General features: G+C 44.6%; 1 protein-coding gene across 1 annotated transcript; it reads left to right on the plus strand.

Moving 5' to 3' along the window:
• The first annotated feature begins 999 nt into the window (after positions 1-999).
• On the plus strand, positions 1,000-11,513 carry LOC105703979 (pleckstrin homology domain-containing family G member 5). The gene is made up of 17 exons (XM_012432805.2): positions 1,000-1,071; positions 2,099-2,326; positions 3,090-3,196; positions 4,707-4,846; positions 5,708-5,784; positions 6,282-6,555; positions 7,001-7,146; positions 7,237-7,548; positions 7,647-7,796; positions 8,037-8,297; positions 8,525-8,773; positions 9,288-9,502; positions 9,588-9,770; positions 9,892-10,097; positions 10,353-10,573; positions 10,704-10,817; positions 10,893-11,513. Exons 1-16 carry the CDS (start codon positions 1,027-1,029, stop codon positions 10,710-10,712), a joined length of 2,823 nt encoding a protein of 940 aa, XP_012288228.1. The 5' UTR covers positions 1,000-1,026; the 3' UTR covers positions 10,713-10,817; positions 10,893-11,513.
• Positions 11,514-12,936: the final 1,423 nt, after the last annotated feature.

Genomic DNA, 12,936 nt, shown 5'->3' on the forward strand with positions numbered 1-12,936 from the left:
ATTTTCCTTTCTCGAGCCCGGCCGATAACGCACGGCCCTGATAACCGAGCAGTGGTTAAGTATTACTCTAGCCAAAAGTAAAAGTAGTGGAAGTAGGCGAAGAGCCATTTCTCGACGGCCTAAGAGGTCCGTAGAGGTCATCCGATCGGCATCGGTAGAGATTGCCAGACGACCCGAACGAACCGTGTGCAAAATCGTCGCAAGGGCATTTTAAGGTACCTAGAAGGTCAACGAAAGAAAACAAAGACCTTGAAAGTAGATGCGACTTGGAAGAAGGTACTCATAAGGTGAGAGTCCATTTTTATCAGCTTCGTCCGACCCGATTCTAGTCCCAAAAGTCCTAGACAATAGACGCAATATCTACGACCGGTTATTCAAGAAGCTCTTCAAGAAACTCCAAGTCGACTTGCGATCCGTAACCCCGAAGAGCTGGGGAAAAAAGCCGCTCCATAAGGACTCGCAGGTTAATCAGGGGCGAAATCCTCTGGTTCCCGGAAGTCCCGACGGGTATATCGAAAGACGACCTATTATCAGGTTCATTGGATACAATTCTGATCCCAAACGTCCAGCACTATAGGAGCATCGTCCGAGACACTCTACGAGGAACTACATGACGATTTGCGATCGGTAATCTCGGAGAGCTGGTGGAAACAGCACCAGGAGGGCACGCAGGTTAATCAGGGGCGGAGTCCTCTGGTCCCCATAAGTCCCAACAGGGACAACGAAAGAGGAGCCAGAGGAGAGCCCGTCCTGGCCAAACTTCCGGGCTCGACCCCTGGACGTCGCGGGGGCGATGTGGGCGAGAGCGGCGGCGGGGCCGGCGGCGGCGCGGGTGGCGGAGGCGGCGCAGGTGGAGGAGGCGGCGCAGGTGGCGGCGCAAGTGGCGGGGGCGGTCAGGACTGGCGAAGGCTAGTGGGGAGTATAAGGCGCAAGGTGCGCAGGAAGACCGCCAGGAGCAGCGCCAGCGTCTCCGAGGCCGCTCCACCTGAGCCCAACCGGAACCAGGATGACTTCCTGAAGGCGACTATGAGGATCTTTCTGGTGGTCTCGCCGCCCGTGGGACGGGTCCAGGTAACGAGCCCCTGCGCCGAAACGCAGCCACGAATTCATATGCCCTCGGCCGCACCATACCCTGGGTCAACGGGGTTCGATGGACCTTCTTCCTCTCCGCGAATATTAATCCCTAAAAAATACCCTGAACCGCGATTATTTATAATGCTCCGTAAGTGGATGTCTTACATTTTTCTCGTTCATTGAAATTATTGGTTTGACTCGTAAATTCGTGATGTTTAAAGTTTTAACATTTTATCATATTTTTTTTTTACAATTTTCCCTCGCCCCTCAATTTACGCGGAGTACCCGCCCCACGTGGATTCGTTTTACGCGAGGGAAAATCGCGTAAATTAAGTCTGTCGGTACAAAAGAATATTGGAAATAAAAGCTACACGTAGGTCTTTCACATATAATTTATTTTAAACAGCTTAACAAAAAAAAAATTAGTAATAATGACGTTTCAAAACCGCGCGAATTGTGTTATAATATACCGCGTAAAAAAAGTGCCGTTTTAATTAAGGGAGGGCGTATTATTAATCCCACCATACCTTAGGTCAGCGGGGTTTGATGGACCTATTCGTCTATCCTTGAATGTTATACTTGAATCGCGACAATTTATAATGCTCCGTACGTTTTATCTGTGCTTCTCCATCGTATCTGTCTCGAGCGAGAAATCGAAAATCTGCTCGAACGCCGAGAAGAAGTCGCGAACGACGTATTAGACCGCGTTATTAATTAATATTATCAAATTCCACGTTTTAACCTGAATTTTTTTATGTCGATCTAAAAGGTCACGAGCCTATGGGACAAGCCAATAAATTTATACGGATTATTCTGCGGTATTTATCGGGCATCCCCTTTCGTGGCTATTTCGGAGCGGCGCTAAAATGGATGGGTTACTTAATGGTCTGCGTTTATTTGCGTCCCGATTATTCCGGGCTAGTACAATATTATTGAATTGGACATTTCACGAGTCAATGTTCCCCCGTTTCAGTGTCAGAGGAAGGTTCCGGTGGGGGTTCTAAAATGTTGATTAAATGTCCAGGTGCGCTCCAGGTCGCTCACTCAGCTGGACACTCTCAGCTCGACCATGCTGGACACAGGAGGAGAACCTCTTCCAGGCGAAGAGGACCCGAAGAGCAAACTTCGCACCCAGTGGCATCGACAACGTCGAGGTCAGGATGCATGGGAATGTACCCCGAGGCTCCTGGTTCCCGAAAAGCCCGGCAAGGACGAGCCGACTCGTCCTGATCGCGCGCCGTCGCAATCCCAGGCAAGTTCTGATTAATCAGAACTGCGAATTGATAAATCAATGGGCGAGGCGAATGCGTATATTAACCGCGTAAAATCAACAATACTTTCGTAACCCGGCTTAAAATTAGAGCGCCTTCTGTCTCAACGTGCTCACGCGAACTTAAAATAGTAGCCCGATGATATCAACCCTCGTTTCACGTTTACGATATAAAAGATAACAAAGTGTCTACGTCAGCTTTCATACTCGATACTCCAAATGAGGAGTTCTCGTGCAAACATTGAATTTATCTGCGCGTGGGGAAACTCACTTTACCACGGATGGACTACATTCGACACGATTTCCTTATAGTTGCGTTTACATTATCTCTTCATTGACAAGTATAATTGCGTATGTTTTTGTTGTTTTCTTTGTCATTTTTTTTTTCATCGAGGCATTGTTTTATTTTCGCCCCCAGAGTGGAAATTTCTTTCATTCTCGATACTGTAAATGTTGAGTTCTCGCGCAAAGATTAGATTTATCACGATGAAATTCATTTTACAGTGCATGAACTACATGATACAATTTCCCTGCAACTGCGTTTACATGATCTTTAGGGATTAATATAATTATTCTCTTTAACTTAGAAGTTCCACTTGGAACGCGCGTTCAGCCGGGCACCGATCTTCATTTCGCAATTTCTTCTCCCGAGGCATCGATTTATCCCCGCCCGTAGTCTTCGTAAATTTCTTAAATAATGAGCGGCATTAAGTTGGTAATCTCTTCCCGGGTATTTTCTCTTCAGGTGTTGAGCAGAGAGTGCTTCAGCGTGAGCTTCGAAGTCGGCGAGGACGACGCCGGGACGGTCGATCAGGGAGAAGTTCTGCCCGCAACTAAGGGCACCTACTTGTCGTGAGTATGACTAGCACCTAGAGGAAAGCACTCCTCTTCGTCTTCGGAGAGGAAGTAGGGCAATAAGTGTACGCGATCTATCATGCGAACAAAAGGCTCGCGGCGAAGTCTCCATTCTTTGACCCTCGATTCTTGGGCCGACACTCGGCTGGTGTCATTTGTCTGGTACCTGTACAAAGAGAGGCTGGTACGTATGCCATACACGTACCTATGTACCTGTATGAACGTACATATGCACGTCCGAAGAGAGGCTGATACGTACGCCATACAAGTACGTATGTACCTGGATGAATGTATGTACGTTTTCACCTGTATGCATCTATGTGCGTACCCTCCTATGTACGTATGCACCTGTACACCGGTACCTGTGGATACGCTCTTCGGTTATAGCGGGTTGATATCGATTGCACCTCGAAATGCACCATTCTTCAGGGCTTGGATCGATGCGTTTTCGCCGGCCCCCAGGACGATTAAGTGCAGGTCCTCGGACGTAAATGTCCGTAACAAGTACCGAAGGAAGGATGCAGACACCCTGAAAGGCCATCGTGCCTTTCCCCGAATTAATGGCCAATTCCGATTTATGACGGCTGGCGCGAAAGATCGTCGCTCTTTGTCCTCGCTTTACCATTTTGCTATTTCGCCGACCGCCCATGTTCGCACCCGACTCTTCGTAAAGCTTCGCATCGATGCGGAAGATGAAGACATTATTCGGGCTTTCCGCGGATGGCTCTATTTCATGCCGGGAGATTTCAACGAGATGATGGCGAGAGGGACCCGGTTCCTTTGCGGAACGAGCTTGAAAATTATTTAAATAGACAAAGAATAGGAAAGAGCCTTTACGGATACCTCACGAATCTGTATAAATTTTCTGCAACTCGATCAGCTGATTTTTTACTACTCCGCTTACTATTTCTACACGGTTAAAAGGATATTTCAATTTTATCAGATTTATATTTTCATTTTCGGAAGTTTCACTCAGACGAGGACCTTACAATATATAATTCCTGTAATTTGTAAACATTTCTTATATGTCTAACACATTAGTGTCATAAATAAGGTGATTTCGTAATATGTTATGAAATCATTTTATTTAGAAATTCGTAAAATGGTGGTTCACTTTCAAGACTTCAAATTCATAATTTTTTCGCATGTATGTGCACCAAAAGTGTATGAACTTTTGGGGATATATTTTTAACAGAGTACCCAGGGTGAGGGCGAAGGCCTTAAAACTTGATACCGACAGGACAGGATTGAATAGACGTCCTGGTTAAGTGATTTTCACGCCTCGATTCAGTGGCAGGATGGTAAATCCTGGTGACCTTTTCCTCCCTTGGGTCGGCAATAAGGACTCGGGCTTCGTGCGTCACTCCTGAAAGGGCTCCGATTTTCGTGTCCCGGGTTTCGTGACCCTCGGGGGTCAGGACCCGGGCCAGGCCTTATTACCGGCAGGACGTCCCAGAAAACGGGGGCATGATTTTGCGTTTCTCTAAAAGATTGCCACCCTTTTCAGGGAAGCACTTAGCGGAGCGTGCGAGCGCCGAGGGGTCAACCTGGCCCACGTTGACGTCCTTCTGGACACCTCGCCGACCCCGTTGCCTGTCTACATCACGGAGACCTCGGGCCTGGGGGGGAAACACCTCAGAGTCGTGGGTGAGTTTAAAATTAAGGGATTCGAACACTAGAGTCGAAATTTTAATCCCACCTACACTTAGAACCTCTAGGTTCTAGGTTCTAGGTTTTAAGGTGTGATGAAAGTCCATATATGTATGTATATCAAAACATAAAAATATTTATAAAATTTTTTTCTCCAAACAGGGTGCACAGAATAATTAAAAATGTTAACACGTAATTATAGAGGTCCTAATGAAGGTCTTGAAATTCTCGACATTTCATATATAATTAGACGCCTCGGAGGCCATTTTCATGTACCCTTGAAGGGGTATTGAGGTAATATAATGAAGGACGACCTATTCGAAATTTTAGTCTTCCTTTGAACCTACGCAAGACCTAAGTAAGACCTTTATTGGCCCTATTTCGCTGATTACATCCTATTTTCAATCTTATACGTTCTACTTGGGAGGAAGTAATGGTTCCACGTACACCCTAAAAATGGCAGATATTTCCATTTCTTCAATCTTTAGGCATAAATCAAGACTTAATTCTTAAGTAGAACGTACATGGTTGAGAATAATACGTAAAGAATGAAGTGGAACCGAAATAGGGATAACTCAGGTTATGCAGGTTCAAAGTAGGGCTAAAATTTCGACTCGAGCTGGTAGGTCATATGTAAATAGCCTGCTCGGTTGGAAATTCATTGATTTCGGACTCGGTAGTACATAGTGAGCGTGATATATCCCTACCATGTAGTCCTGGAGGGATCGATATCCACCGATCGCGAGGGCTCTACGGTTTAATCCTGAATCATGCTCTTTCGTAATCATCCCCGCGAGTCTCGCGCTCCTCGGCTTTGTTAACTCCGACTTGTTCTTATGTTACATGACACTTATCCAGCCAGGGGGGAGAAATCGAACTCGGGCTCGGCTGGCCAGAGGAACGGCCGAAACTCGTCGCTGAAGAAGGCCGGAGGGGTGAGTGAGAAAGCGCGTGCAGGAGACGTAGATTTACGGGGCCGGATACTGGGGAAATTGATCCGCCGGTTCAGGTGCGCGGGGAAATGGTATTTATAGATTAAGAAACGTACGATCTCGAAAGGCCTGTTTGGCACGGCTTGGCTCTTGCGTGGAGAATTAAACGGGGGACGTTTTCGAAAGCTTTGATTGTCTCGATATTCACAAGAAAGGTCAAATTGAAGATTTCTATGAAATGTGTCGCGATATTGAGCGTTTGGTATTATTTTTTTTTACGCTTTTACACAGACTGGACTGACTAAAAAGTCTTGTGAGACTGGCAACGTGACTTTTTTTCTTTTCTATTTAGATTCATTTCTATTATTATTGAATATTAATATTTATTGAATTGCAACTTTGCCTGCATATAGCATTATTCTGTAATTTAGCTGTAAAGTTTGCCGACTTCTGTCGGAGTTTTCTGCTTCTTTTTTATATTTCTGATTTTTCTTTCGTAGAGCTATCGAAACCGAAATAGTCGCTTCTTCAGCGCGTCCACGGAAGATCCAAGTACAGGTTCCGAAAGTGGCACTTCCGCCAGCTCGACGACTACTTCCGGCAAAGGCCCTGTAGGCGTTGCAGCGCTCAAAGCCAGCAAGCAACGATGGAGCGGTTTCTTTGCCAACACCAGAGGAACAAAAATGGAGTCATTAGTGGAGCAGCTCAATAATTATAGCAAACGTGGCGTACCACGACGTCCAGGTGTGCAACCGGTCCGCGAAAACGAAGAAGGTAAAGTTTGCTTCCCAACTCTCCTTCCTTGTTAACCATGTTTTTTTCCCCAAAACTCGGTTGACTTAAATCACAATTAAAATGATTTATTCTAATCAACTGATTTTTATTTCTGAAAATCAAGAATCTTTGTTAACCGCCGACTAGTACACAAAATGATCGTCATTTCAGAAAACTAAAAATTAAACAGCTTAACTATTGTAATTGTTGAAAAAGAAAATCAATTTACATGCTTTTCGATTGCTCCGTATATTCCTAATAATTGAATCTAACAATAACAATAATTGAATCGAACCTAATCTTTTACATGAGTTTATTCGAATAATTGAAGTATTTAGGAAAAGTCGCGATTTTAATCGTGCCTTTCTTCTAAGTCGGCAATTATTTATTTTTCAAAAAGATATGAATTTTATATCAAATTTGGATCGATGTCTCTTTGTCGCAGCTCTGTATGCTCTGGAAGATGACTGGCGCAGCGTTGTGGAGAATTCCGACCTCTTGTCGGAGAAACAGCAACATCAGCAAACAGTCCTCTGGGAACTAGCTCAAACAGAAGTGGCCTACATTAAGACTTTAAAAGTCGTGACTGATGTAAGTCACCTAGCCAAGAGGCAAGAAATGGCATTGATTTATAAAAAAGTGAATATTGTCTAAATGGGGTGTTCCCCGTTTCCTCTTCAGCTGTTCATGGCCTGCCTCTGCAATCTTCAGGCTTCGAATATCCTAACGGAGGTTGACAAGACCAAACTCTTTAGCAATATTCCCGACATCTACGAGGCTAATCGATATTTTTGGAGCGAACACCTTTTGCGAATGGTCAACGTTGCCAGAGTAACCAAACGTCCACTAGATCCGGGTCATCTTCTCCTGGGCTTTGAGAACTTCGAGCAAATTTTCGCGCCCTATACCAGATACTGCGCAGAACAGAGTAAATGCCAACAGTATTGCAGAGATCGTCTGAACGACAATGATCTCTTTACTGCTTACCTTGCGGTGAGCGATTATTAAGAATCACCTTTAATATATACCATTTGTTTATACGCAGGCAGTGATTGAGGTCGTTCTAACGAACAATTAAAAATCATTTCCAGTGGTGCGAGGCACAGAAAGAGTGCAACCGATTGCGTCTTTTGGACATCTTGGTCAGGCCAATGCAGAGGTTGACCAAGTATTCCCTCCTTTTGAGAGCGGCTCACAAGAGCACCGAGAACGAGGATCAGCGTACGGAGCTGAGCCTTATGGTAAATATCTGCGGTGTCATAACGAGATTTCCTAAGTCAGTCTAGGCCAAATTATGAAATCTCCTTTTCTCCGCCCGGAAAGCTCTCCTCGGTTCTCGTTTCTCTCTTCCTTCCTCTTTTCTCAAAAGCTCCCTCTAGCCCCCTCGGGACACCTCTCGGCCCTCGCTCTCCCTTGACACGAAACGCGTCGTTTCTTTCTCTTTCTTCTTCTTCTTCTTCTTTTTCTTCAATCCTCCATAGATAAAGTTCGTGGACAATTTCGTGGCTTCCGTGAATGCAGCTCTGCGGCGAAGCGAAGAAGCCGCCCGGCTGGCTGTCGCGGCTTCACGACTGGATAGCTACGAGGTTGTCGAATCGAAGGACGAAGAATTGGATAAACTGGTCCGAACTCACAGCAACTTGGACATCAATTCCGTTCCCATGCCAGGATGTCCTAAAGATGCGACGAGGGCTCTGCTTCGAGAAGGAGATCTCAAGCTCAAAGACGCTGCTACAAGCAAGGTACTCGACTTGCTCTGCCTTCTTTGAAACATTTTATCATATCCAGAACTGGGTAACAGTTTCAATTGAATTAATTTGAAATCGGTATCAGAGAATCATTTTACCCAGCTCTGATCGTATTATTAGTCCACTGTATTAAAAACTATTACTTGAACCTACAATTGTGAGAACAGCCCCTTTGAAAGCCTTTGTAACTTCATTCATGGCATGATAAATGTATGTTTCAGACGGAAGTCCATGTTCTTTTATTAACAGATATGTTGCTCATTTGTAAGCCGTCTACCAAGAAAGTTGGGGCTGGTAGCGGGACGACCAGCAGTGGAGGCCTAAAAGTCATCAGACAGCCATTCGTTATAGACCGTATTCGGGTTCACTTGCTTAAGGAGTCGACTAATCTCGGATTAGTGTACTTAAACGAATACGGAGTGGCCACTGCAGTCCTCGTATTGAGCGCCGGCGAGCCGAAACTGGCGAAGGTTCGATATTCCTAGACACGATTCTGTTTTCCTCCTCAGGGGAAAAATCCTTGACATCGTAATTTTAATATCTCACAATGTTGACTACGCGTGTACCCGAGATAGTAAATCTCCGTGATGAAATCCATACCGCTAGCTGGTAAGCCCGAAAGGATGAACAGTGTAAATGGCAGTTATAAGTTCTGGTCTCGCCAATGGAGTAGTAAGTCCAAGAGAAATACTAGTCTAAATGGTTATGGGTATATTTCAGGCACACCAGCCGTTTACATTGGCAATTTCGCTGAGCTCTCGGTTCCCTGTCCATAATTTATATCGGCCATCTTCGTGGATTTACTAACCGGGTAAATGCGATGCAAGACCCGAGCTCTTGCGTCCGTATTTCCCAACGCCATATTCCCCGGTCGAAAAGAGCGTTATAAGTCACTACTTGAATTATTAACATATCCCATCGACCATCCATTTATATATATGCATATATACACGTATTAAATATTATTTAAACAATTTTCTTTAGTCTTGGTTCGAGTCCCTGAAGACAGCCCAGCAGTCATTCGCGGCCCTTAAAGCGCAATCCCAGGGAGATGCAACGAACGTTGCCGCTGTTACTAGACAAGCCAGCATGTACGTAGGTGACGGAGATTTTGACGTCGAAGATAACGAAGTTATACCTAGGACTCCACGTGGAAGCAGTAGAGCTTCTCGTGTCAGCAGTTTGGTCCATAGCCATAGGTACCGTATAATAAAAATCGGAAATAAAATTAAAAACCTAGCAAAGGTTGGAATAAAGACTCACGGTGGGATTATTTGCTAACAGTGGAAGCGTAGAAATGGAGGGAGTCTCTCCAGGCAGTGGTAGTTTCGTGCAAAGCCATAATCAAAGTAGAAACGTCAGTATGGATACCAATGAACCGCCAAGGGCTTCCAGTGTTTCGTCGGAAGAGGGCGTCGAAAGTGCCAGCGGAAGTAGTCATAGTCATAGTAGGTCTCAACGAGGCAGGTAAGTAATACTCCCCTCTGGAAAAGTATGACACGTTTAAGTTTATAAAAGTAGGGAAAGATTAAATAAGAGAGGATCAATTGAAGATTTTAATTGTTAACGTTCTTTCATTACGTCGCAGGCAAGCCTTACTGTCCAAGTCTCCCACTCCGAACACCCTCAGCGTCCGAGTGTCTCCATACGAGAATCTGGGCCAGTCATTACCAAATTTAACTCTGGCCACTTCACCGCAAACTTCGACAGTTTCTCCTACACCTCCGAACTCACTTCTAATAGTGCCCGAAATTACGAAGAGCAAAGACGCCCTGCTCTCTCCGGGCCATCGAGGTACGCGAGATGAACTTTCACGACTGCACGTAGTTTGACTCACGTCAAACACCTGATTTACTAACACTAGAGTTATATGCCCGATGCATTCGTCATCTGTTACTCGATTTATTAGGGTGAAGGGAAACCCCTTCAAATCGGTCGATTCGAATAAGACACTTTTTTTAAGGGTATTGGACCGAACTACTGAATTATATGCTGGATTTATTCACGATGGGCACATTTATACAAAGACATTCGCTTTATATATTTCAGGTATCTCTTACCCTCCTCCGTCACCTCCAAGAGGGTCCCTCAGAAGGGCCTTCGCGATTCCTCAATCTCGAAATCCGCCATTAATGAAGACCAGAAATGTGAATACCTCAACTACTCAGATTGCCCAAGCAGCGAGTCTCGAAACTGAAACCGTCAGCGAAAGGCAAAAGTTGCGTCCCTTGCGAAGAGTACCGTCTATTGGAGACGTCACAGAAGATGAGGTAAAAAAAAAGAGAGAGAACCTGAAGTCGCTTGCAATAATATCTTTCGATAACACAGTACTTAAATAAACTGCATCCATCCCTAACGTTGCCCTTTAGGTGTAAGAGGGCCTTTGCTTTTATGTTGTAGAAACGATAAGAATCGACATCGGATCCTAGCGAGGATCTGAGGAATGACTTTTTCTACGAGCCCGAATGCTGATTAGATATCATGGGATCAGGGATCATTGGGAATTTATTCTCGGTGAGTGCAAAGTGCAACCAGTACTTGACAAAATTCCCGAATAAATTCTGAACAAAAAAGCCCTTTTGATTCCAGGTGGAGCCGTTCCTTATCTTGGGCGATGATTTCAAATTTCATTGTACCCTGGCTTCTAAGAGCCGGGATTTCAAGTAATAAGAACGCCGTTTAGGCGAGAGGACGTAGCATCTCAGCTGACAAACGTTTAATAAAATGCATTCCAGCGGATGCATCGAGGGGCCCGCCATTATCACAACGAAGATATACAAGAAGAGCTTCTGAAACAAAATCCCCGCAATTTAATCACAACTAACGGTCCGTACTTTTGCGAATTCCAAGCGCAGCATCTCCTTGCCTGGGACCTTACCAATTATTTATTTAGAAGAAGCACCACAAGAGAACGACGCCAATGTGGACGTTAATTTAAATCCCCTTAACTTGAAGCGTCTTTACCGAATGCCTGTTAGGTAAAGAAAATGTTCATCTTTATACAAATGTCGCGTCGGAATTCGCCTTCAGCGGTGAACGAAATGCGATGAACAAACATGCGCCTAGACTTCCAGTTTTACGTACGGACAGAAAATGTACATTGATATTAGCTGATAGATTGTACAGAGAATTGGAGCATCGGTCCGAGGGATGCGCCAATAACTGAACATTGATCACCGAGCGAATACACCGGTGAATATTGAAGCGAAACTGCTCGCTCGACGAGTCTTTTGCCATTTGTTAAAAAAACATTCGATTGGTGGCGTTCCAGCCGTGCATCCGAAACCTGGACGTTTTGAATACTCATATCCCTGCGAATCTGTGGTAGTAGATAACCGCGCGATCGAAAGTGTCTACAAAAGGTTTTAACAATTTCCGGGCGACTTTTGGAAGCCATCGGAAAGGCGGATGAATTTAATCCTTAGAGGAAATATCACAACGGCGTTTAAGGCGACGTGAAAGTTGGGGTCAAAGAGGTCTCGTTCATGAAACTTTTCTCCGAAAAGGGTATATCCGAATCGTATCGAACTTCACAACGTGAATATGGAGGCTACAAGGAAAGCCTTTAAAACTTCATCCCCATGAAGCTTCAATTTCTTAAACATTTGTTTATATACGTTTTTGAAATTTTGTATAGAAAATGAAATTCCATGGGTGTCGGGACCTCCCTTACAGTCTTGATATTCACATTGAAAAGTTTGAAGTAAAGTTCCATGCACGATTGACCCCTAAGATGGCACTTTCGCGTCCCCTTAAGAAGCCAACCATTTGGGACCCGAGATAAGGAGAACTAGTAAAAAGCGACAGAAAAATAAAATGCCGATGGAAGGCATATTTTAATTTTGTACGTGCATTCATGTGCATCGAGATTTACCATGTAAAGTAGTTACTTAGTAATTACATCCGTTTCGTACCGTACCACCAGCACGATACGAGGCGTACAAGACTCAATGCCGAGGCGTTTCAAAAGTAACCCAACGTTCCCAAATTTTCGAAGCATTTTATAAAGCGTTCCTCCACGTGTACCCGGGCACTGCAGTGTCTGAAAAATTTGCAAACGCCTCGGGAAGGTCTTATCAACATGCCCCATTGTCGTGGGAGACGGGTGGCGAAATTAAAGCAGCTATTCCAAAGAGAAAAAAAAAAACGTAGCCGGTAAGAGACTAGTGGCAATATATTTTCTAACGTGTATGTTGAATGGGACTTAGACGTAACGATTTCGTACCCAGACATGCGACCTGCATTTAAAATACCTAGTTGAGTACATAGGACGCGTACACGTACACGGACGTTTGCTACGTGCATTATAAATCGGTAAATAAATATATTCGAGTAGGAAATGTCGATACTCGGGTTGCGCGCGAACCCGAAGATGTACAGATATTAATTAACGGAGAGGGGGAAACAACTTTGTCGACGTGAAGGAGAACAACGACGTCCTCATTAAGGGGATGTGAAACTGGCATCCGAAGGGTCAATCATTCGAGAAGCATTTCTACGAACAGGGGGTACCGAATCATTTCAAACTTCACAACGTGAACATAGAGGCCATAAGGAAGGTCCTAACACTCGTGAAATTTCAAATTTTACAACAAATCTCGAAAATATCCATAAAGAAATTTTTTAAAAATTG

The sequence above is a fragment of the Orussus abietinus genome, unplaced genomic scaffold (assembly GCF_000612105.2).
Source record: "Orussus abietinus isolate OABI.00-Male unplaced genomic scaffold, Oabi_2.0 scaffold7, whole genome shotgun sequence".
NCBI classification, from domain to species: Eukaryota; Metazoa; Arthropoda; class Insecta; order Hymenoptera; family Orussidae; genus Orussus; species Orussus abietinus.

Excerpts from the sequence above, each read along its gene's own strand:
- LOC105703979 (XM_012432805.2), top strand. The coding sequence starts at position 1,027 with ATGAGGATCTTTCTGGTGGTCTCGCCGCCCGTGGGACGGGTCCAG. Across the intron at positions 2,327-3,089 it reads GCGCGCCGTCGCAATCCCAG|GTGTTGAGCAGAGAGTGCTT; the intron begins GCAAGTTCTGAT and ends TTTTCTCTTCAG. Across the intron at positions 10,098-10,352 it reads GCTCTCTCCGGGCCATCGAG|GTATCTCTTACCCTCCTCCG; the intron begins GTACGCGAGATG and ends TATATATTTCAG.